We start from the raw sequence: 21,310 nt of genomic DNA on the forward strand, positions 1-21,310 counted from the left end.
CGTTCCGTCCGGTTTGCACTGCCTGGTTGGCTTCTTGAGCAGAGCTGACAGCTGGAGCTGCATGCAAATTAATATCGCTAATTACTGTAATCACTATCCGACCGGAGAGGCAATTTTCATGGTCGCTGATTACTGAATTCACAAGTCAACGCATGCAAGTTTCGAGGATGCAGCATTTGCACGGATATGGCAAGCTTCCTCGTTTATGGTAATTCTTGCTCCAAATTACTTTTTTATTAGAGCACATGGAAAGTGGATTCGTCCAGGAAGTAAATTGTTTAGAATCTATGCTGCCTCGTTTTATTAGTTACGATAATCTATTTACTTGACTCGCAAATTGATTACTAGAATCTATGCCTTTCTACCCTTAGTAGTTAAAGTAATGATTACTAAATTTTTGCAACAATCTTTACTAGAATTTTACATAATTATTTACTAGAAGCTATGCTTTTCCACACCAAGTGTAGTTACGATAATATATTTACTAGATTTTTTTGCAGAATTATTTTCTAGAATATATGCAAATACTAAAATGTATTGGGTATACATATAAACAGAAGAGAGCCAAGGCAAATATACGTCAAGTAGTCTCAAATAACTAGTTACTATAATGTTTACACTGATTTATCATAAAATAGCTATAATGTTTACATTGATTTCCCACCAGAATGATACTAGGTCTCCACTCATTTTGAATTGACTCTGGGACGATCAAGATCATGCCATGTGAGCCTCCGGTCCGGCTGGAAGCTTCGTCAACGTTCAGTGGGTGGTAAAAGCATGTCGAAGTGCAGGTCTAATCCAAACTTGGGCCCCTTCTCGTGCACCTGTGGTGAATGAACATTAGAACGAATAACACATCCGTGATTTACATTATAAGCTAACCAAGATACATGATAAATCATTAACAAGAACAAATGAGTATACTGTAACCTTGGCCTAAGTAAACACCAGAATTAATTCCTGTAGTTCAGTTCTGGTTTCTAGATCAAATCGATTTCAATCTGTAAGGGTGAAAAGTAGAAAACATCACTGTGAGAATGGAGGTGTCACTGGCAAAATAAGTAATTGCTTCAATCTGCAGGAGCAAGAAAAATTGAGGATAGTTGAACCATGTACATGCAGGCTCGTCAATTGGTGGACATAGTTACCATGACAGAGAATTGGTTACTGGAAGATCGATATGTTATTTACGATAATTGGTTACTAGCTCAAGATTGATCTGTTTTTATTTACGTGAACAAAAAAAAAATATGTTAAGGCAACACAAAATGGAGCCTGAGGATAGTCATATTAGGGACAAGATCAACCAACCATGCCAAAGGCAGCTCTCTAAACTAAAAAACACAGATGTTGCCTGGTAATTTCCCCTATAGTATCATCACCTGAAACTGAAACAGTAGCAGTAGTAAATAATATGATCATTTAGCAAGCAATAAAATCTGGAACTGTACAATCTTGAACTAAAAACAATCATGCTGAAAAGAGCAAAAATTTGTCATCTAAGGATAAAAAATACTTAGGATGCAGATTTACAATAATCCCATGACTATGGCAAAAAAGATCAGTTAAAGAGAGCTTTAGCTAACAATAAGAGACATAAGCATTGCTTTCGTGTAACACATTAGTAATCGATATTTGATAAGTAGACTAGTACTACAATAATCCAAATATATATGATCTTTGTCGACAAAGATATAGAACAGTAACCAGCAGACATATCTCATATCTAAGCTCCTATTGAGGATGGCGTCTCGATCAAATTCCCACAGTTGAACTTACCACAATGGTGTGATCATAAATAGATGACAAACTATTATAGTAAATAAGTTGTATGATTGGTTACGACAATATAACATACAGAAAGATAGGTATTACTGAAAATATACTAGAAGGAAATATTATGAGAATCCATTGATCGTTATGTGTAAATTACTACTGTTTTCATACTAGAATTGTGTAACATGAATATAAGGATTTACTATAATAGGCTAATCACCTACGAGAGTAACTCATTCTTCCATGTCTAACTAACCTCCTCACCAAAAGAAACATTCTGAAATTAGAAAACATGCATATGGATGATTTACTGGATAGAAATAAGTACAAGAGTTTTGAAGTAGGAAAACAGATAATTTACAAGAGACCTGACATTCAACTATTTTGGTTGAAAGCAGGAACATCAATTACTACTTAAATTTGCTAGAATCATAGAAACTCATGCAGCCTGGTAAACAGGGACTAAGAAGGCGAACATAAAGAAAAATAAACAATTGTTCATGGAGGCAATAGTTGTAGTGGGCATCAGTGAACCAAGTATGTACAGAGTAAAATTGACATTAACAAACACACATGGATAAGATAAATCACCTCCGTAGCCAGTCTCTGCTAGCCTGATGGGGATGTGTAGGGTACACACGAGCAGGCAACTTCCCAGCAGCAAGCAGAGACACGAGCATGCAGCTCCCCGGCGTGGATGATTGGGGCCTCTCCAGCAGCCACTTCCGATGGAGGATTGGGGCCTCTCCAGCAGCCAAGAACAGCAGCGGACTGCACTAATCAGGAGGCCGTGGTAGGAGACTGCAGTAAAGAGGAATCCGGATCCGCACGCTGAGATGCCAGATCCGCCGCCTATCTTCATGTTCGCCACCGCGGGGAGGGCGGCACCAGCATGGAGACGGGCTCCGCCACCACTACCAGAGAGAGGGCCGCCACCTCGTACCGACCAATCCACGCGAGGTGAGTCGCTTCACAGTCGGGGCCGGCATCCACGCGAGGCGGTCGCTCCTCCGCCGGGGCCGCCATCCGAGCGAGGCGGGCCGCGTCGCCGCCGGGGAGCCCCGTGCGCGCGGGTCGAGCCGCGCAGATGCCGGACCGCATCTGCACGAGGCAGGGGCACACGGGGGAGGAGCAGCCGCGGCCACCGGTTGGAAGGAGGAGCTGCCGCCGCCGTGGGGGAGAACTAGCCGCGGCCGTCATGAGGGAGGAGGCGCCGTCGCCGGTGGGGAAGGAGGAGGAGGCGCCGCCGTTGCTACTCTGCCTGTGATCCGGATGGAGAGGAAATGAGTGGTGGAGAAAATATTAAAGAAATGGTTTGTAGCGATTATATACGGAACAAATGAATGGCAGTCTATCAATTGGCTTCGGCTACAGGCGCCAGCCGAGCGGGAATCACGGGAGCCGGAGTGCATGTGTCGTGTTGATTCGGTGCCTCGTGTCGGGGTCGGGATAGCCGTGTTGGGTTCGGCTACAGAATTAGTTATTTTTGTAGCTAGCTACGTAGTAATAGTTATATATATATATATATATATATATATATATATATATATATATATATATATATATATATATATAGTTTTTCTTGATAAACGAAAACGATATTTATTTAGGACAGAGGGAGTATAGGCCCTGTTCGGATGGTATGGTTCTGGAGGAATTTGGATGGTTTGAAAAAATTCTGGAGGAATTTGTGAGAGGAAAACACTGTTTCGGATGAAAAAAGAAGCGAATCAAACCGAATTTAAATGCACGGACAGGGCCGACAGGGCATAGTCAGTATCTCGATCCAAACACGCAGGCGAACAAGGTGCCTTCCAATTCGGAACGAGAAATCTGCACTCAGAAACCCAGAAACCATTTCCGTTTCCGTGATCTGACTCTGTAGACTCTGCATGCGAGCAGGGGGTCTGACGTCTGAGCTGGGCAGACATCAGACAAACACCCACCCATGACCCATCCCATCAGAATTTTGCCAAACATGGAGGCTCTGCACAATTGTTGCCTCTGAGTCTGACAGCCCCCCTTCAATTTCACAAGTCAAGATGGTGTCACCATCATTTGCCTGGCTATCTCGCGATTTCCCTTTCTACCGTGACCGAGATAGGGAACCAGCACAAAGCGAAGCTATAAGCGGCTGACACCACGAAAAGGCAAACAGCAGGGAGCATTGCCATTTGACACTCAACCCCTCCTTCAGTTCCGGCAGTGTTTTCCTCTCCAAGCAACTATACCCACATAGTCTGATGGATGATACTCCCATGAATCCCATTTGACATGTACTCAATCCAACTCTCAACAAGCGTTGCTTTCCAACAGACGCACTGATCATGAGTACGGCAAAGAATGAAGGCAGTTGCATGTGGACATCCATGATTCAGACACAGCTCTCACAAGGGAACGTCACAAGAAACGGACTTGGCATCTATATAGGCTTATCTTTACGTACTACCTTTATCTCATCACATATATTACTTGGGCCTCGTTTAGTTGCGATTTTTTTTGGGAAATGATACTGTAGTACTTTCGCTGTTATTTGGCAATTAGTGTCCAATCATAGTCTAATTAGGCTTAAAAGATTCGTCTCGTGAATTTCGTCTAAACTATGTAATTAGTTTTTTTATATTTAATGCTTCATGCATGCGTCCAAAGATTCGATGTGACGGGAAATCTTGAAAAATTTTACAAAATGAAGTGGAACTAAACGATACCTTGGTGGTAGTAGGAGGATGAGATAAGCTTCAGGCTTGCTGCGACTTCCAGGCTTCCAGCACCCCAAGTGATAACGTACAATAGAGATGACATGGGCAATACACCACTTGCGGGCTTTCAGGTCAGAATGCGCGCCTCAGAAAACTTCCAGCTGAAGCGACGGCGCAAAACCACGGCATCCTTTCAGCACAAACTATACGGCTAAAATGCGACAGCACAAGCTGCCATCCTTACAATTCAGCTAGCTGAGGATCCAATCACCCTGCGTTCCTCCAACTCGAATTGTTGAATTTTTTCTGGATATCTGCAATGAACAAAGACTGGACGGCACTTGATATATTCAACGATATAAATCAAACCGGCAATCGATAGTAGTAATTAGGAAGCAATAGGATTAAATTACAGTTTGAATAGGGCATATATTTACATTATTACACAATCGTGAGAATGAACCATGATAAAAGGAAGAAGGATAGACACAATTGAGAGACCGCCCACCCCCCACAACTAACACACTACTACTAACCCAGACCCCCACCCCACCTGACGACCTGAAGGAACCTATCGATTGGAGCGAACTTGACTGATGAACCCAGGCACGGGACACGAACGAATCCGGAGATCCCTCGACGATGACCGCCCAACATCAGATCTTGTTGATCTTCTCGGCCATCACGACGGGGTTCTGCTTGGCGATCTGCTCCCTGCCCGCCGTCTTGTAGTCGAAGGTGCACTGGTGAGAGTCCGTGTAGCGGTGCATGGAGCAGAAGGTCCCGCCGCAGCGGCACTGGAAGCCAGTCAACCCGACCTTCTTGCGGCAGGTCAGGCACCGGTTGCTCGGCGGCTTTGGGGGCTCCTCCTGTGCTGCTTGCCTGTTGTCTACAGCTACGGCTTCGGCAGCAGCAGCGGCGGCGGTCGCATCGTCTCGCTTTGCTGCCTCTAGTGGAGGCACCGCAGAGGATGATGGCCCTATGATCAACTTCTTCTCCACCGCAGGGTTTTCCATCAACTTGATGAAGTCCCTATAGCACTTTGAGCACATATTGTTTGTCATGCTGCTGCCGAAGAAGCCACAATTGTTTATGCACAAAATTGGGGCCTCAGGGGCGTGGACTCCAGTCTCCTCGGACTCTTGTTTCCAGCTCTCTTGTGCCATTGCTATCAACAGGCTGCAGGGACAAAAGTTCAGATTTCATTAGATGGCAAATAAGAGCACAAAATCAGCAAGCAAGTGACAAACAGACAGAAACACATGATTTGGGTTCAGAAAGAAATACGACCCAATGTCCAACAGTTGGAACTATAAAGGTTGTGCAGACAGAAACTGAGAGGAAATTAACAGTGCTGGATTGAATCATGAAAAAGAGGGCAGCAAATTTCAATCATTGTTTCCGTTATGGAATGCAGCTGTTTCAGACCATCAGCTAAAAAACAAATCTGAATTGCAAAAGGGCACAAATAAACAATCCCAGGCTATCAATGTTCATGTCGATTTTATCCCAATGGGTCATTCTGCAAGGTCTTTCAAATAGTTCTAGTTAACTGAAAACACAGCCCAGATTATTCAGATAAGCAGCAGCTGCAGGCAAAGGACATGTTAGCAATCAGCAGTTCAGCACCCAGTCTCAAGCTGTTTCAAACATCAAAAGTTAATGTATATGCTTCTATCCGCAGTCCATTTTGAATTGATTGATTGAAACATCAACAGTAGCTACCATGATTCTTTCTTCCTGATAAGACTAATTATTACTAGCACATACCACCAGGTGCCCAGGTTACTGAAAACAGTAAGGAACATTATCGTATCTGTCAGCTTATCAATCACAACAAAATAAAGACAAGCACATTGAACCTGCAGAACAGCAAATGGTATTGTGAGCCAGCAACACGCACCGCAGGTCTTCTGTGTTAGCTGATCTAATTGTGCTTGAGCCTTGAGCACTATCCCATCCTTATTGGTCATCCTATATAAACAACTGAAGCTCTGCACCCATGGCTAATCAACCGCCTCACACAATCGCTTTTGGTTGCTCCGCAAGTAAAGATTGCTTATGCACCACCAACAAAAGGCAGACAACTGGCAGCGACCGGGTGAAGCAACCTATGCCTGGACCCTGGAATCCCAATCACCCAGATGCACAAACAATTCACACAGTCAAACTTAATCACAGCATTTCCAGCCATATGCCCAAGCAATTGCCCTTGCCAGTTGCCATGGTCACCACAAGACCTCTTGCCGCAATCCACCCGCAGTCATGGATGTGCCAGGCACGGCAAGGAAGCCTGCCGCTTAATCCAAGCAAGGGCATGGGATAATCCGAGAGAGCTTCCTGATCAGCGTATGCCTCCTGACGTGCTCCATGATTCGGCACCATGTTCACAGAAGCAAACCATGCGCCCGCCCGCAAATCAACCGTAGCATGCACCCAGCGCGGGCACGGATGAACTTTCCTCAACCGCCGGCGACCAACCAGGCAAGCACCAAGTTCACCACCAAGCATAGCTCGACCGACCGACACGCTTCACCGATTCACTCCCCCTCCCAGCCTAGAAACAATCCACGGCACAAATGATTCGGGAAGAATTAATAAAGGGGAAACAAATCCAAAATCGAGCCCCACACAAATTCTGTCCTCCAAAACTGCACGACGACGGCACCAACCACAGCGGTCAACCCAATCCGCCACGCAGATCCAAGCGAATCGCCACTCGTCGATCCAATCTCAACACCAGGCAACCAACGAATCAGCCAGCCGCCTCGAAAATTCTAAGGAAACAAAAAAAAACATACATACATCTCGACACGACACGAACCCGCCAGCGACGGGCCTGAGAGGCTGAGACGGAGACGCGCGCGCCACGGATCCGCCGGCCGGCGCGGAAAACCGCGAGGGATCAGATCTGGGGCCGTGGAGGAGGAGGAGGAGAGGCGGCGAGCGGCGAGCGGCGGCACCAACCTGTGGGCGAGACGGCACGCGACCTTTTCCCCCGCGGAGAATTTCCCTTTTTTTTTTGTTCTTTTCCTTTTTTCTTCTGTTCTGGCATCGAGACTCAAGAGAGGCGAAGGAGTGTTATTCCGGGGTTGGCGTGCGCTTATAAAGGCCAGCCCGTTTCGCAGGCCTCCTCGCCGCTGCGATTACGCGTCAGATTAGATTAGATTAAAAAAATGTCACGCATATTAAACTGGGTGGTTAGTGTGTGGACCCTGCTAGACGGGGGGCGGAGACGGCCGGCACGGCATCCGTGGTGGGGCTGCGGGTGTGGGGCCGTGGCGGTGTTGGCGGGGCCCGCGTGCCAGCGGGGGCGGGGTGCAGCCGTGCAGGGCGTTCGTTGGTCGGGGTGGACCATGCGGGGAAAAGACTGGCACTCTGGGGGCCACAGGCCACTTGCCCGTGGTGTGGCCTGGTGGGTTCTCTCGCTTTTGGTTTGGCGGGTGGGGGACGACGTGGCCGATCCGGGTCCACATGGGATCGTACGTGTGTAAGTAACTTTACAGCAACGTGGACTGCTGAGTGCTGAGTGAGCTAGTACAACTAAGTGTTCGTTTACTTGTCTCCGAATTTTTACTGTAGTAATTTTGACTATATATTTTTTTTGTAAAAGATTTTTAGATACATCAAGTTTTCACATATATAATTTTTTATTGAACATACTTTATTAGTGTTATATACATTGAAGTATCTAAGATTTTTTAGAAGAAAAAACAGATGATCAAATTTACTACAGTAAAAGATTGTTGATAAGTAAACCTAAACGGAGGGAAATAGTATATTCGGCACTTCTTCTTTTTTTGATTGGGCTCCACGTTTCAATCGATTGCTGGTACCAGTACTACGTTCAGTGTGAGATGATAAACATGATCTGCAGAAATTGTTCCGATGGTCTTTTCATCACTGTTATGATATAAAAAAATGATGTGTTTTTTTTGGATGCGAGAGCGAATCTAAATGGAAGAGTTGTTACAATCTTCTTTCTTACTAACCTGCCTTATCAATTATCTATATCTTTATGTGTATACATCTAAAATTAAAATAAAAAGATTATTAGATACGGAGTGTGTCGTATTTTACTTTCCCGTAATAATGCTCTTATATGTTTCTCTTTTCCGACCATGACCCGAACTCATTGTCTGTGCTTATATGAGTTGGAGAAAAGGTATATCTTGCCGTGGTTCGAAATCCAATTATGACATATTGGAATGACGCCATGATTGTTGCATATCGAGTCATAAGTTCTCCATGTAACCAAACAACAAGCTGTGCATTATGATACAACACAAGCGCATGTTTACTAGTTTTATATTAAATCAAAAGGAAAGATAAATATAATACCATTATGGATATGTACAACCCTAGAAAAAATATTAAATTAAAAGGAAAGATAAATATAATACCACTATGGATATGTACAACCACCATGGGTAACCGGGGGCAGTGACGGACCTAGAAAAAATCATAGGTGTGGCGAACTTTAGCTATTCTATATAGTAGAGCGAACTTTAGATGCAAGGTAGACCAAAAGCGAAAAAAGAACACAAACATGCATGGTAAAGGTACAAAATATAGCAAAACAATGAGAGAACAATGCTTTTAAAAACTACACCTCAAACTTGAAAAATTAATTTTGTTCATGAACCAATCAATACTTCAGATTCATTTGAAATTCGTCACATGTTTATAATAAAAAAGTATATAGTAAAATAATGAGAGAACGATAGTTTTATTCCAAGTTCATTTGGAATTTGTCACATGTTAAAGATAAAATTCTTTCTACTTTGAGAGATAAGTGTTACATGTTCCCGAAATTGTTGTAGGTTCGAGTTGAAAAGGTTCTACCTTTAATAGAAAAAATGTCTTGCTTATTTGCAATGTATTAATAGATATCATTACTACTATTTTACTTGTTTGAACCAATGTTCCACGGTCTGTTGGCAGTTTCACTGTTAGTATAAATAAAATAAATATGAAATCAGGAACAATAATAATAATAAATAAAAAACAGAGAAAAAACTATGTAAAAGAAACGCGTGAAAGTGAATGGCCCAGGAAAAGGCCCGTGTGGGTTGATGAGTACAGGCCCGATCTTCCGAGAGGTAGCCGGTAAGTTCGATTTGTGGAGATCTCGACGTTGGCGATCCGGCTTCAAATCAGACACGATTCGAACCCTGCAACCGTTACACCACTGCTCCGTTGGTTATCAACCAAGCACAACTTGATTGACCTCGCCAAGAAGGCTTTTCCTGCAAGCGAATCGAAGAGCACAAGCAAGAAGGTAAACACACGCAATCTGAAATTGCAAATATGAATGACGCGGATATCAATAGAGGATTCAAGAACTCGGTTCCAAAGGACTAATCGACACAGTGGAGGAGATCAAGAACGGGGGCCCTGGATCACTGTAAAAGGATTTGTCACCACAGTTACAATGAACGATTCAGTTTCTCGATGAAAAACTAAACTCTAAACAAAACCCAATTGTGTAGCAGCGGCGGCGGCTGTGTTTATAGTCTAAGACTCGACCTAGGGTTGGGGACGGCCAGGGGTTGGGCGCCCACAACTTGGGCTTAAGGCCCGACACGATACATGGCCAAGTTGGCCCAAATAGGTGACGCAGCACCTTGCCGTGGTCACACAGAATGATCCATGGACCTTCTGGAGCTGGGACTAGATCCAAAACGACGGCATCGTCGTCCCCTTTCCAACGCATCCAAGAACGGCCCGTTTCGATGTCGTATGAGGAAGTTATGACCGAAACAGTGACGACGTGTCTACTGAATCCGAGGACGACGTGGCAGCTGAGTTGGAAACGAATTGCAACTTGGGGAAGACCATGGCGTCGATGTGTCCAGCGTGGCGATGTCCTCATCATCCTCCCCTTCTCAAATTGGAGTCGTCCTCGACTCCATCTTGGCGATGTCCTCATCATCCCCTCCTTGTAGAATTGGAGTCGTCCTCGACTCCATCCCATCATCAGCGAACTCCTACAAAAGGTTAGTGGCAGCAGGCAATGCACCAGACATAAAAGGTTGACAAAACATAGTATAACATGGTGCATCAGGATTATCACATAACTCAGCAGTAGCAGGAGTTGTAGCAAGAAAAGCACCTCCTTTTAACTTAATCCCATTATTTTTAGCAATGTCTGTTGGAGGTTTATTTTTGATCTCATTAGCATGTTTAATAATATCCGTAGGAGACAAAGGCAGCAATGTAATTTTCTTGTCCTTATGTATGATAGTGTATGTATTAGTTCTACCATGGTGTAAAGCATCATTATCAAATTCCCATGGGCGACCTAACAAAATGGAACAAGCTTGCATAGGGACAACATCAAAATCAGCAGTATCATGATAAGAGCCTGTGAAAAAGCTAATGCGTGCTGATTTAGTTACCTTAGTCTTACCACTATTATTGAACCATTGAAGTTTATATGGATACGAATGTTGTCGTGTGGTCAAGCCAAGCTTGTCAACCAAATCTGAACTCATCAAGTTGTTGCAACTCCCGCTATCAATGATAGTGAGAACACGACAACCCTGCACAATGAGATACATGTGGAACAAATTGTGGCGTTGGATCTTCATCTCTTCTTCGTGACCCACACGTGTACTCAACACACGCTGCACAAGAAGGCTAGGGTAGTCCACGGCAGCAGCCACAGAGTCAATGGTGATGGCCTCCTTGTCATGATCGCCCTCGGTGGGATCTGCATCAATGTTAGCAGCAAGGACTAAATCATCTTCAACATCACTAGCACTTACATATCCATCCTTGGTAGCAATGAAAGCGCGACGACTGGGGCATTCCTTCATGACATGTCCCATACCTTTGCATCGGTGGCAAATGATTTTAGAGCTGGACGAGGAGGAGCTAGTAGAAGCACCCGGAGTGCCACCTTTCTTCAGCTGTGGAAACTGCACATTAGACAATTTACTTACCCCGGAATAAAATGGAGGTGTAGATGGCTGTGGTGCAATAGGAAGCTTGGGTGTCTTCGGCTCGGAACGCTGCTAAAAATTCCTCCCATTGTTAGACCTGAAAGGCTGGTGTTGTTTGCGTCCCTGTACTTCTCGTTCGGCCTTAATAGCAAGATGATACAATTGGGAAAAATTGCGCCATTCTTTGTAATCAAGTATATTCTGTATATCATGGTTTAAACCACCAAAAAATCTAGCACTAGCATCATCATCATCTTCATTTATACCACAACGTGCTAAACCAATAAGCAATTCTTGATAGTATGCTTCTACTCCTTTATCACCTTGTTTTAAAGTTTGTAGTTTCAAACGTAAATCACGTTGGTAATAAGGAGGAACAAAACGAGATTTCATACGTTGCTTTAAAACATTCCAAGTTTGAGGCACAGTAGCAGCATTATTGGCATTGCAAAGATCACTCCACCAGAACAAAGCAAAATTAGTAAACTCACTAGTAGCAAGTCTAACTCTATGCTCAGCAGGAACATTATGAGAATCAAATTTTTGTTGAACAGCAAGCTCCCAATCTAAATATGCCTCTGGATCAACATTACCAGCAAAAGGAGGTAGACTAAATTTAATTTTAGCAAAAGGATCATTATGACCATGATTATTACCTGCCATACCGCGACGATTGAAGTTGAGGCGGCGACGGGCACCACCGTCAACATACGCATCTTCATCACCAAAAGCATCCGCATCTTCATCATCAGCACGATAAGATGGAGGGCGTTGCTTAAGCTGTTCAATGTGGGTGACCAGATTGTTCACGTTGCGCGTCAGCTCGGTCATAAGATTGCGTTGTTCAGTCATGAACGTTGCAAGCTCGCCCTTGGACACGCACTCATTGAAGTCCATCGGAGTTCCTGCCATGGTTAGAAGATAGAAAAAGACAACACCAAAGTATTATCCCTATCAACTAAAAGGAAACAAGTGGTGGTGATGGTGGTGAAAGTGGAATGCAAAATATGTGGAGCTATGGGTAGGCACACAATATGACAGCAAGGATTAGCAATTAACGAGTGCAGAGTAACGATTGTTCAATATGGATCCAAAGTACAAATCACAGGTGCTGGCTAAGACGTGTCAAGACATAGCGCAACAAGGTGAAAACAAAGGACGATCGAAAGAACTCACAGAACAAGCAAATAGCCCAGATATCTCCTTTTTCCTGAATTTTTCCCGGATTTTTCCAAAAGACACTAGTAGGAAACAAACTTTTTTTTTACTATTTTTTTATACTTTTCTCTGAACAAGGATCACAAAAGATGCAACCACAAAAATTGGCACCTACAACTGAGGTGAGATGTGGTCTACAGAAATTCAGCACGTTCTCTGAAAAACGTGCAAAAACTTTGACAATTTTTTTTCTATATTTTCCCGAATTTTTTTGGCAATTCTGATGAAACCAAACAGGGCAAAGCCGAGTTTGGGTCGGGTCCCAATGGTGTCAAGAAGCTGCACAAAAAATTTTAGATTTTTCTGATAAACGAGCGAAAAGTTATGCCTGTTTTACCGAAGGTATCTCAAGGTATGTTTTCCAGGAGGCACAACACGGCGGCGACAGTTAGGGCAAAGCGTCCCTAAACTCTAACACCGATCACAGCAGTAGGTATTCGCCTGATGATGTAAGGAGGGCTGCGATACAGGCAAAATAAGAGCGGCTGACAACCTATCTAGGGTTTGTGCGGCGGCGAGAAGTTACACAAGGCGGCTAGCGGGGCAAGTCGAGTAATGTGGTGGCTTCGACTTGTTGTTTGGGAACGGTGGATGGGATAGCGGCGGAAAACAAAATCACAGCAACGGGCGATTGAACTACGACCACGAACACAATCCTAAACCAGCAACAAGACTCGACCACGGACACAAACTCAACAACACGAATCTGAAACGAAATTGCAAAGGCACAAAGGGCGATAGGACAGCGGAAATTGAAATATTTTTGGGCTTTTTGTGGACTCTAGGTAATGAACAAATATGAATCTAAGGCAAACGAGATTATACCTCGCGGTAAACCTGAAATATCTGATACCAATTGATGAGTACAGGCCCGATCTTCCGAGAGGTAGCCGGTAAGTTCGATTTGTGGAGATCTCGATGTTGGCGATCCGGCTTCAAATCAGACACGATTCGAACCCTGCAACCGTTACACCACTGCTCCGTTGGTTATCAACCAAGCACAACTTGATTGACCTCGCCAAGAAGGCTTTTCCTGCAAGCGAATCAAAGAGCACAAGCAAGAAGGTAAAACACGCAATCTGAAATTGCAAATATGAATGACGCGGATATCAATAGAGGATTCAAGAACTCGGTTCCAAAGGACTAATCGACACAGTGGAGGAGATCAAGAACGGGGGCCCTGGATCATTGTAAAAGGATTTGTCACCACAGTTACAATGAACGATTCAGTTTTTCGATGGAAAACTAAACTCTAAACAAAACCCAATTGTGTAGCAGTGGCGGCGGCTGTGTTTATAGTCTAAGACTCGACCTAGGGTTGGGGACGGCCAGGGGTTGGGCGCCCACAACTTGGGCTTAAGGCCCGACACGATACATGGCCAAGTTGGCCCAAATAGGTGACGCAGCACCTTGCCGTGGTCACACAGAATGATCCACGGACCTTCTAGAGCTGGGACCAGATCCAAAACGATGGCATCGTCGTCCCCTTTCCAACGCATCCAAGAACGGCCCGTTTTGATGTCGTATGAGGAAGTTATGACCGAAACAGTGACGACGTGTCTGCTGAATCCGAGGACGACGTGGCAGCTGAGTTGGAAACAAATTGCAACTTGGGGAAGACCATGGCGTCGATGTGTCCAGCATGGCGATGTCCTCATCATGGGTGCCCTCCCCTGTTAGGCTGGGCCAAACAACCCCGGGCCGCTAGCACCCGCCGCCCACCCCACGTGCACGTCCTCTCTCTCGCTTGCTCAGACCTCAGAGCTACCGCCTCCGCCGCCACCCCGTGCGCGGCGCGCTCTCTGTCGCTCGCTCTCAGCTACCGCCGCCGCCGCTCTACGGCAGGTGCCGAGGCTTTTATCGGTCTCTTCGCCGGAGAAGAGCACACACCAGGTGTCGGGTTCATAAACCCAGGGTCCCTCATGGACCTGCTTCCCAGCAAAAGCTCGGCCCAGCAGACGATGTTGCGAACGACGCGCAACTCCTGGGCCGGCCCAAATACCTAACAACAGGCCAAAAGGACGATCCACTCTCCGACCGGAAGGCCTGGCCAAGAGGAACGTCACCCGCTTCCGACTCCGGCCCGCCTCTCCGACCGGAAGGCCTGGCCGAGAAGGAACAATGCTCGCTTCCAACTCCGGCCCGCCTCTCCGACCGGAAGTCCTGGCCGAGATGCCTGCTTCCGCTTCCGACCCGCCTCTCCGACCGGGGATGCACCGAACCTCTGCTTACAGCTCTTCTCCAACTGGCACAGTCGGAGTCGACTGGGACCAACCGACCGGGGGTGCCCGCTCGGTGAAGACCTAGGAAACGGACAGAGCAAGTAAGGCAGGGCACTCAAGTCAACCGCAATACCAAGGACCGTACCTTGTACACCTGCAGTACCGACATGACATGTCAGAAGGGTGCCCTGCAACCTTCCAGGTATGTCAGAACCCAAGCAGTGTTGTGGGCGCCGATATTTTGCCCTACAGTGTTATGGGCGCCATCAATCCACATACCTAGTAAACACGGTAAGACCCTCCACATGCCCCTAGGCATCAACAGTGTTATGGGCGCCGTCATTTGCCATACATGGTGAATGCGGTAAAAACCTCCCACATGCGTCTGACATAAATAGTATTATGGGCGCCTACCATCATCCCGTACCCGACAGCATGGGTAACAAGACTTAGTAGCATACAAACTCCCCCTCTCTCACTTGTAAGGCCGTCCCCTTCATCTATAAAAAGGGATGCGCTCTCTCCCAATAACGACGACTCTCCGACGATCGAAGGATCCACAGACGATTCAACCACCAGCGGATTGAACAACCTACGATTCGAACAATTCCAGCAGAGCACATGCTTAAATACTTAGCGCACGTAGGAGCTCCCGTCTCTCTCGGCCCTTCGGTCAAGAATCCGACCGGACCTCTTGCACCCCCATCTTACTCTCTCTCGTTTGTAACCCCACAACAAACTTTGAGCACCTGGCCTCAGGAATAAAGTCACCGACCGACTCAAACTGGACGTAGGGCACGTTGCTTGAACCAGTATAAACCCTGTGTCATTGAGTGCTAGGCTACATCCGATCACAACGTACGGCAAAACTATAAATATTTACGTGTTGATCACTTTCTGCACCGACACCAGGTATTCCCACCCCTTCTGTGCCCTTCCCTCTGTGCGAAACCGAGCCCCCAAACCCTTAACTTCAAGCTATTCGCCTGTTCAGCTATTGGATGCCAGCTAACTTCGAACTTTATGCAAGTATTATCTTGTGTGTGTACTGACCCTGCGCTCGTGTGCTACCGCAGCAGTGAGGTCGAATTTCACCCCTCCCTTAAACTCCTAGTTTCGTTCAAAATCAGAGGCTGTCGTGTCAATTTTATCAATCTCAGTGCAATAGAGATCAAATCCTTACAATGTCATGCGCTATGATTCATATTGGACTCAATTTCATGTCCAAATTTCAAGTCTCTGGCTCAGTTCACCCAGACTGTTGTCAGATTTTTTTTTTGGCTACTGTTGTAAACTTATCAGGTAGTTTACCTACCTCAACTTTATTCTGTGTTTCACATGAAAAGTTTAGGTGCGGTGTTAATCCTGTTCTTATTGGCACACAGCGGATGCAGCGCGCTCCACCATTGTCATCATCATGTAATGATTGGCTGATGGCAACCTGTGAAATCAAGGGTCTAGCCTGCAGAACCAGCCCTTGTTTAGATTGCAAGTTTTTTCACTCTCTCTTCATCACATCAAATCTTTGGACACATGCATGGAGTATTAAATGTAGATAAAAATTAACTAATTACACAGTTTGATTGTAAATTACGAGACGAATCTTTTGAGCCTAGTTAGGCCATGATTGGACAATAATTGTCAAATACAAACGAAAGTGCTACAGTGCCAGATACTGATTCCTAACCTCAATCTAAACAAGGCCCCAATCAGATAGGAATGGGCTTTCAGGTTAAAACTAAAAAAACAATCTCATAATAGCAGCTGTAAAAGATGTCAATAGAGTTCAAACATCAGGAACTTGTTTCTGATGGGCAGACCCAACCCAACTAATGTGTCATCCATATAGGATTGAAATGACTGGACTAGTAGCCTTCCTGTAATCAGCTCGAGCCTCCAGGAGGACTAAATCATAACTTGTTTTGAACTTATTATTATGCTGAATAAGATACTGTGAGAACTTTTAAATATATGTGCAAACACTATTGGTTATTTTTCTTGTTAATTTTTGTACTTGTATTACCGTATTGTGTATTGGATGTTAGTAAGTCTTGTTCATAGGATGCTTTTATCTTCAGTTTGCATCGCATGGTTCAGTTAGCTTTGCATGTTCAATTAGATGCTTAATGATTCTTGAAGGCCATGGCATTTTTGCATGTGTATTTCTGAACTTCATGGTTCCTGTGTGTGTGGCATGAGGTTTCTGTAGCACTACATAATCTCGACTATTTAAAAGGTAAAATCATTTCGTATAAGCTTTTTTTCTTTTAATACAAATTTTATTTTCCTTTCTTTTAATAATTAAGTCGCCACTTGTCAAAGTAATGATAGGTCTTTGATATATTCTGTGTGGAAATTCTCAAATAATAAGGCATTGGGAAAGTAGTTCTGTACTACATTATTAACATACATGCATAATTGGTTTTTTGCATACTTGAATTTCCTATCTTAATGTGATTATTTATAGTGGACAGACTGCAAGAAAGGAACCTGATTTGGTAGACCTTGAAGAGTACTGTAGACCACAACTATGGGACCTCGGCCGTTCTTTTGGCAAATTGAAGATGAAGTTGTGGGATGGGGCAAGGTGCTGAAGGGTGATAAGATGTGCAGGGCTGGTATTTCCTAGATAGTATGAGTCAAAAAATTGCCCTTACATAATGTTTGCTCTTTTATAGACTATAATATAAGGAGATTTTGTCATATATACTGAGGTTGTGCCCATTTAGTTGCTTAGCATAATTGGCCAGAAAAAATGGATATATTGATGAAGAAATCAAGTGCTCAAGCTTGCCAAAGTAATTTTCTCACTCAATCCACTCTTCTATCCCTCAAATCCTTGGGGGAATCGAAGTTATGAGCAAAGGGGAGAGGAGAGGGGAGCCTTGAATGCTTGTGAGCTGTTTTGGACGAAGGTTGGTAGCAGTGAATGAGTGTGTGATGGTTAGAAGAGAGGAGAGAGCTATTTATACTCATAGTAGAAATCTAACTGTTCAGATCTATGTCGGGAGTTCCGACGCAGATCTCAGGACTTTCAACCTCTGTAGAAAACATTGTTCATAGCAAGGTCAAAGTCACTACGAGCAGGTCAACGTTGAAACTCCTGGTGTACGTCGGGACTTCCGACCAGTGTCTAGGTGTCGGGACTCCCAACCAGAGTTAGGACTTTCGACTGTCGGGAGTTTCGACTCACGTCAGGACTTCCGACGACCACAATCACCGTACAGACTAAGTGACTGGGCGTTGGGACTTTTGACCTGAGTCGGGAGTTCTGACTTACGTTGGGACTTCCGACACCAAAAGTATCCGAAAAAAATATTCTATGTGCTCGTGAACTACTAGAGTGTCTCTCTTTTGATTTTATTTTTATACTTGAGCACTCTATCTTTCTTAGACCACCTAAACTTGCATCCCCTTTATAGTATGACGAACCTAAACCCAAAAACGAGAAAAGTAAACTTGAAGAGCATTATGAGTTCGTCCGCCATTTGTACTTGAAGAAATTGAGGGACGTTATTTCATCTTTATCAAGTTTTTGAATCTTTCATGGGACTAATAACTACGACTTATCTCATTAAGATCACATTAATCCCTAATTTGGATGTCATCAATACATCAAAACCCACATAGGGGGCAAATGCACTTTCACGACGCCTTCGCCCCCGTGGCGCGCATGGAGTCAGTCCGTGTCCTCGTGCTGGCGGCTCAAGAGGGATGGCAAGTCCACCACATGGACGTGAAGTCCGCTTTCCTCAATGGCGGCCTTAAGAAGGAGGTCTACGTGCGCCAGCCACCTGGCTACGCCATCATCAGAGAAGAGAAGGTGTATTGCCTGTGTAAGGCACTCTATGGCCTATGCCAGGCACCGCGCACCTGGAACGCGAAGCTCAACGCCACACTCAAGAAGATGGGCTTCAAGCATAGCACACATGAGGTGGTGGTGTACCGGCGGGCAGCAGACACAACATTCTACTTGTCGGTGTCTACGTCGATGACCTCATCATCACCGGCGCTAAAGAGCAGAAGGTGGAGGTGTTCAAGGCGTAGATGAAGAAGGCGTTTGACATGAGTGACCTCAGTCTCTTCTGCTTCTACCTCAGCATCGAAGTGCGCCAGGACGCCAACGGGATCGCCCTCCGTCAAACCCACTACGCCAAGCGCATCCTCAAGCTCGGTGGCATGACAGGCTGCAATCTGGCCCACACCCCGATGGAGGAGAAGTTCAAGCTGAGTCAGGAGAGCATGGCGGAGGAGGTCGATTCAACTCATTACTGATGGCTGATCGGGAGCTTGCGCTACCTGGTCCATACCCGGTCGAACAACGCGTTCGTCGTCGGGTGCATGAGCTGGTTCATGGAGTGGCCGACATTGAAGCATCTGCAGGCTGTCAAGCGAATCTTGCGCCATGTGGCGGCCCCTCTCGACTACGGTCTCCACTACAGAAGGGCTCCCGACACGGCGTGGTTCGTCGGCTACTGCGATAGCGACCTCGCCGGCGATGTGGATACCAGCAAGAGCACAACCGGGACGATGTTCTTCCTTGGTGATTGCTTGGTTAGGTGACATGCCGTCAAGCAGAATGTGGTGGCCCTCTCAAGCTAAGAAGTAGAGTGCATCGCCGCCACCACTATAGCAACTCAGGCACTATGGCTGTCAAGGATGATGGCAAAGCTCCTTGGTAGAAAGGTAGATGCGGTTGAGCTAAAGGTGGACAGCAAGTCTGCTGTAGCTTTGGCCAAGAACCCTGTCTTTCATAAGAAAAGCAAGCACATCTGCATCAAGTACCAGTTCATCAGAGATTGCTTGAGGACGGGAGCATCAAGGCCAGCCACATTGCCACTATTGATCAGCTGGCTGATATTCTCACCAAGTCGCTAGGGAAGTCTAAGTTTCAAGAGTTGAGGGAGAGGATTGGGTTATAGCAGATCGCTTCCAATGCTCGGCATAAGGCTTAGGGGAAGAATGACAGATAAGCCTAGTGCTCGGCAACACTTGTATCTTACTTTTCTGCATTTTATTTTTCCTTCCAAACCTTTGTAATAGGAATATGCTCAACATCCACTTTAGTGATTAGAAAATATGCTGAAGCAGCTAGAAAGTAGATGCTGCTCTCTGCCCATAAAAGCAGAGGCACACCCTTGTATCAGAACATGGCATTGCATTTCGTTTCAATTCAAGCGATCAAGGGCCAAGTTATCCTCTGACAGTTCCTAAATCTAAATCTGAGATCTATTCGGATCAAAAGGAGCTATCTTGTTCAACGAATCTGGTGAAAGACTCTAAGAGGAGCGTACACTGTTGAGGTCGATGTCGAGGTTGGGGACAAACTTGGATAGGCTGTGCTAGGGATTCGACAACACGGACACGGACATGTAGACCACATCACTGGCTAGGTGGACAATGATGAGCTTGTTCAACTTGATCACTTGCATTTGCAGTGCTTGAGATCCACCGTCGTGGGTACCATCTGCCATTTGTTACTGGCGTTCTTGCTTTCTTTGGAAGGAAAGGTAGACGAGCTATGGGGATTAGCTAGCGAGGGAGGGAATCCTGGTACAGAGTTTTCCTAGGCCCGTTGGTTAGCCAAAGCAAGCTCATAAGGCTTGAGTCTGATGACAATGATGGCTCTATTATCTCCAGGATGGGATCAAACAAAGCACTTTCATGAAATTCGAAAAGTATATACTTTTATAATTTCATGCTATATGTATCGTGTGGTAAAACACAGGTCCAACTACTAAATTCTAAAATGGACAATAAAGAGCAATTGCACCTAACATTGTCTAATAATCCATCGCCACCAATTATGGTCCTTCTGTTGCAGCCCTCCATCACAAGATTAACAGTGCATGGTCTTGCTTTCATGGACCCTACTCTACGACCAGTAGCGAAGTTAGAGTAAATTAAAGAAAAGTGCACCGGTCGTGTGTGGGTGCATATATATATATATATATATATATATATATATATATATATATATATATATATATATATAGTATATATATATATATATGGGGAGAGTATATTCAGTAGCCAGCTACAAAATAAGTTATTCTGTAGCCACCTCCATTTACGATAATTTTATATACTAATTTACGGTAATGTCAATATATATTTATGATAGTTGGGTTACTATAACACGTGAGGATATTTACCATAACGTTATAGTAAACCACTCAGTAAAGTTACTATAATTTTGTAAATTAACGTAGTAATTATCGTAACTCAAAGTGGCTACAGAATAAGTTATGGTAAAATTTCAATTAAAGTCACTATTTTATATGTTTAGGGAGGGGTTACATTTTATATAGCTTTGGCCCTGCATACAGCGTAAGGGCACGTACAACGCGTCCTCTAGCCTCGTTTGTGTCTTCGTTCTTTTGCAAAAAAAAAAAGCACCTTGGCTCCGCTTGGAGACGATGGCCCCGTCGCCTCGCGAGACGAC

The 21,310-nt window shown here is 44.9% G+C and overlaps 1 protein-coding gene and 1 long non-coding RNA gene across 6 annotated transcripts; both read right to left on the bottom strand.

Annotated features, from left to right (window-relative positions):
• Positions 1-576: 576 nt before the first annotated feature.
• On the bottom strand, positions 577-3,045 carry LOC136550941 (uncharacterized). Of its 2 annotated transcripts, XR_010782409.1 has the most exons (3): positions 2,371-3,045; positions 934-1,391; positions 577-827 (listed from the first exon to the last, which is right to left on the bottom strand). It is a non-coding gene; the product is annotated as an uncharacterized lncRNA (long non-coding RNA). The 2 variants fall into 2 exon arrangements; XR_010782408.1 differs by having other exon boundaries at positions 577-1,391.
• Positions 3,046-4,877: 1,832 nt separating this feature from the next.
• LOC136550943 (zinc finger A20 and AN1 domain-containing stress-associated protein 9-like) lies at positions 4,878-7,569 on the bottom strand. 4 transcript variants are annotated; one of them, XM_066542523.1, is made up of 2 exons: positions 7,446-7,569; positions 4,878-5,657 (listed from the first exon to the last, which is right to left on the bottom strand). In XM_066542523.1, the coding sequence occupies exon 2, from the start codon at positions 5,642-5,644 to the stop codon at positions 5,135-5,137; it is 510 nt and encodes a 169-aa protein (XP_066398620.1). In that variant the 5' UTR covers positions 5,645-5,657; positions 7,446-7,569; the 3' UTR covers positions 4,878-5,134. The 4 variants fall into 4 exon arrangements, with proteins under 4 accessions (XP_066398620.1, XP_066398622.1, XP_066398623.1 ...); XM_066542525.1 differs by lacking the exon at positions 7,446-7,569 and adding an exon at positions 7,284-7,436; XM_066542526.1 differs by lacking the exon at positions 7,446-7,569 and adding an exon at positions 7,303-7,417.
• Positions 7,570-21,310: the final 13,741 nt, after the last annotated feature.

The sequence above is a fragment of the Miscanthus floridulus genome, chromosome 4 (assembly GCF_019320115.1).
Source record: "Miscanthus floridulus cultivar M001 chromosome 4, ASM1932011v1, whole genome shotgun sequence".
Lineage (NCBI taxonomy): Eukaryota > Viridiplantae > Streptophyta > Magnoliopsida > Poales > Poaceae > Miscanthus > Miscanthus floridulus.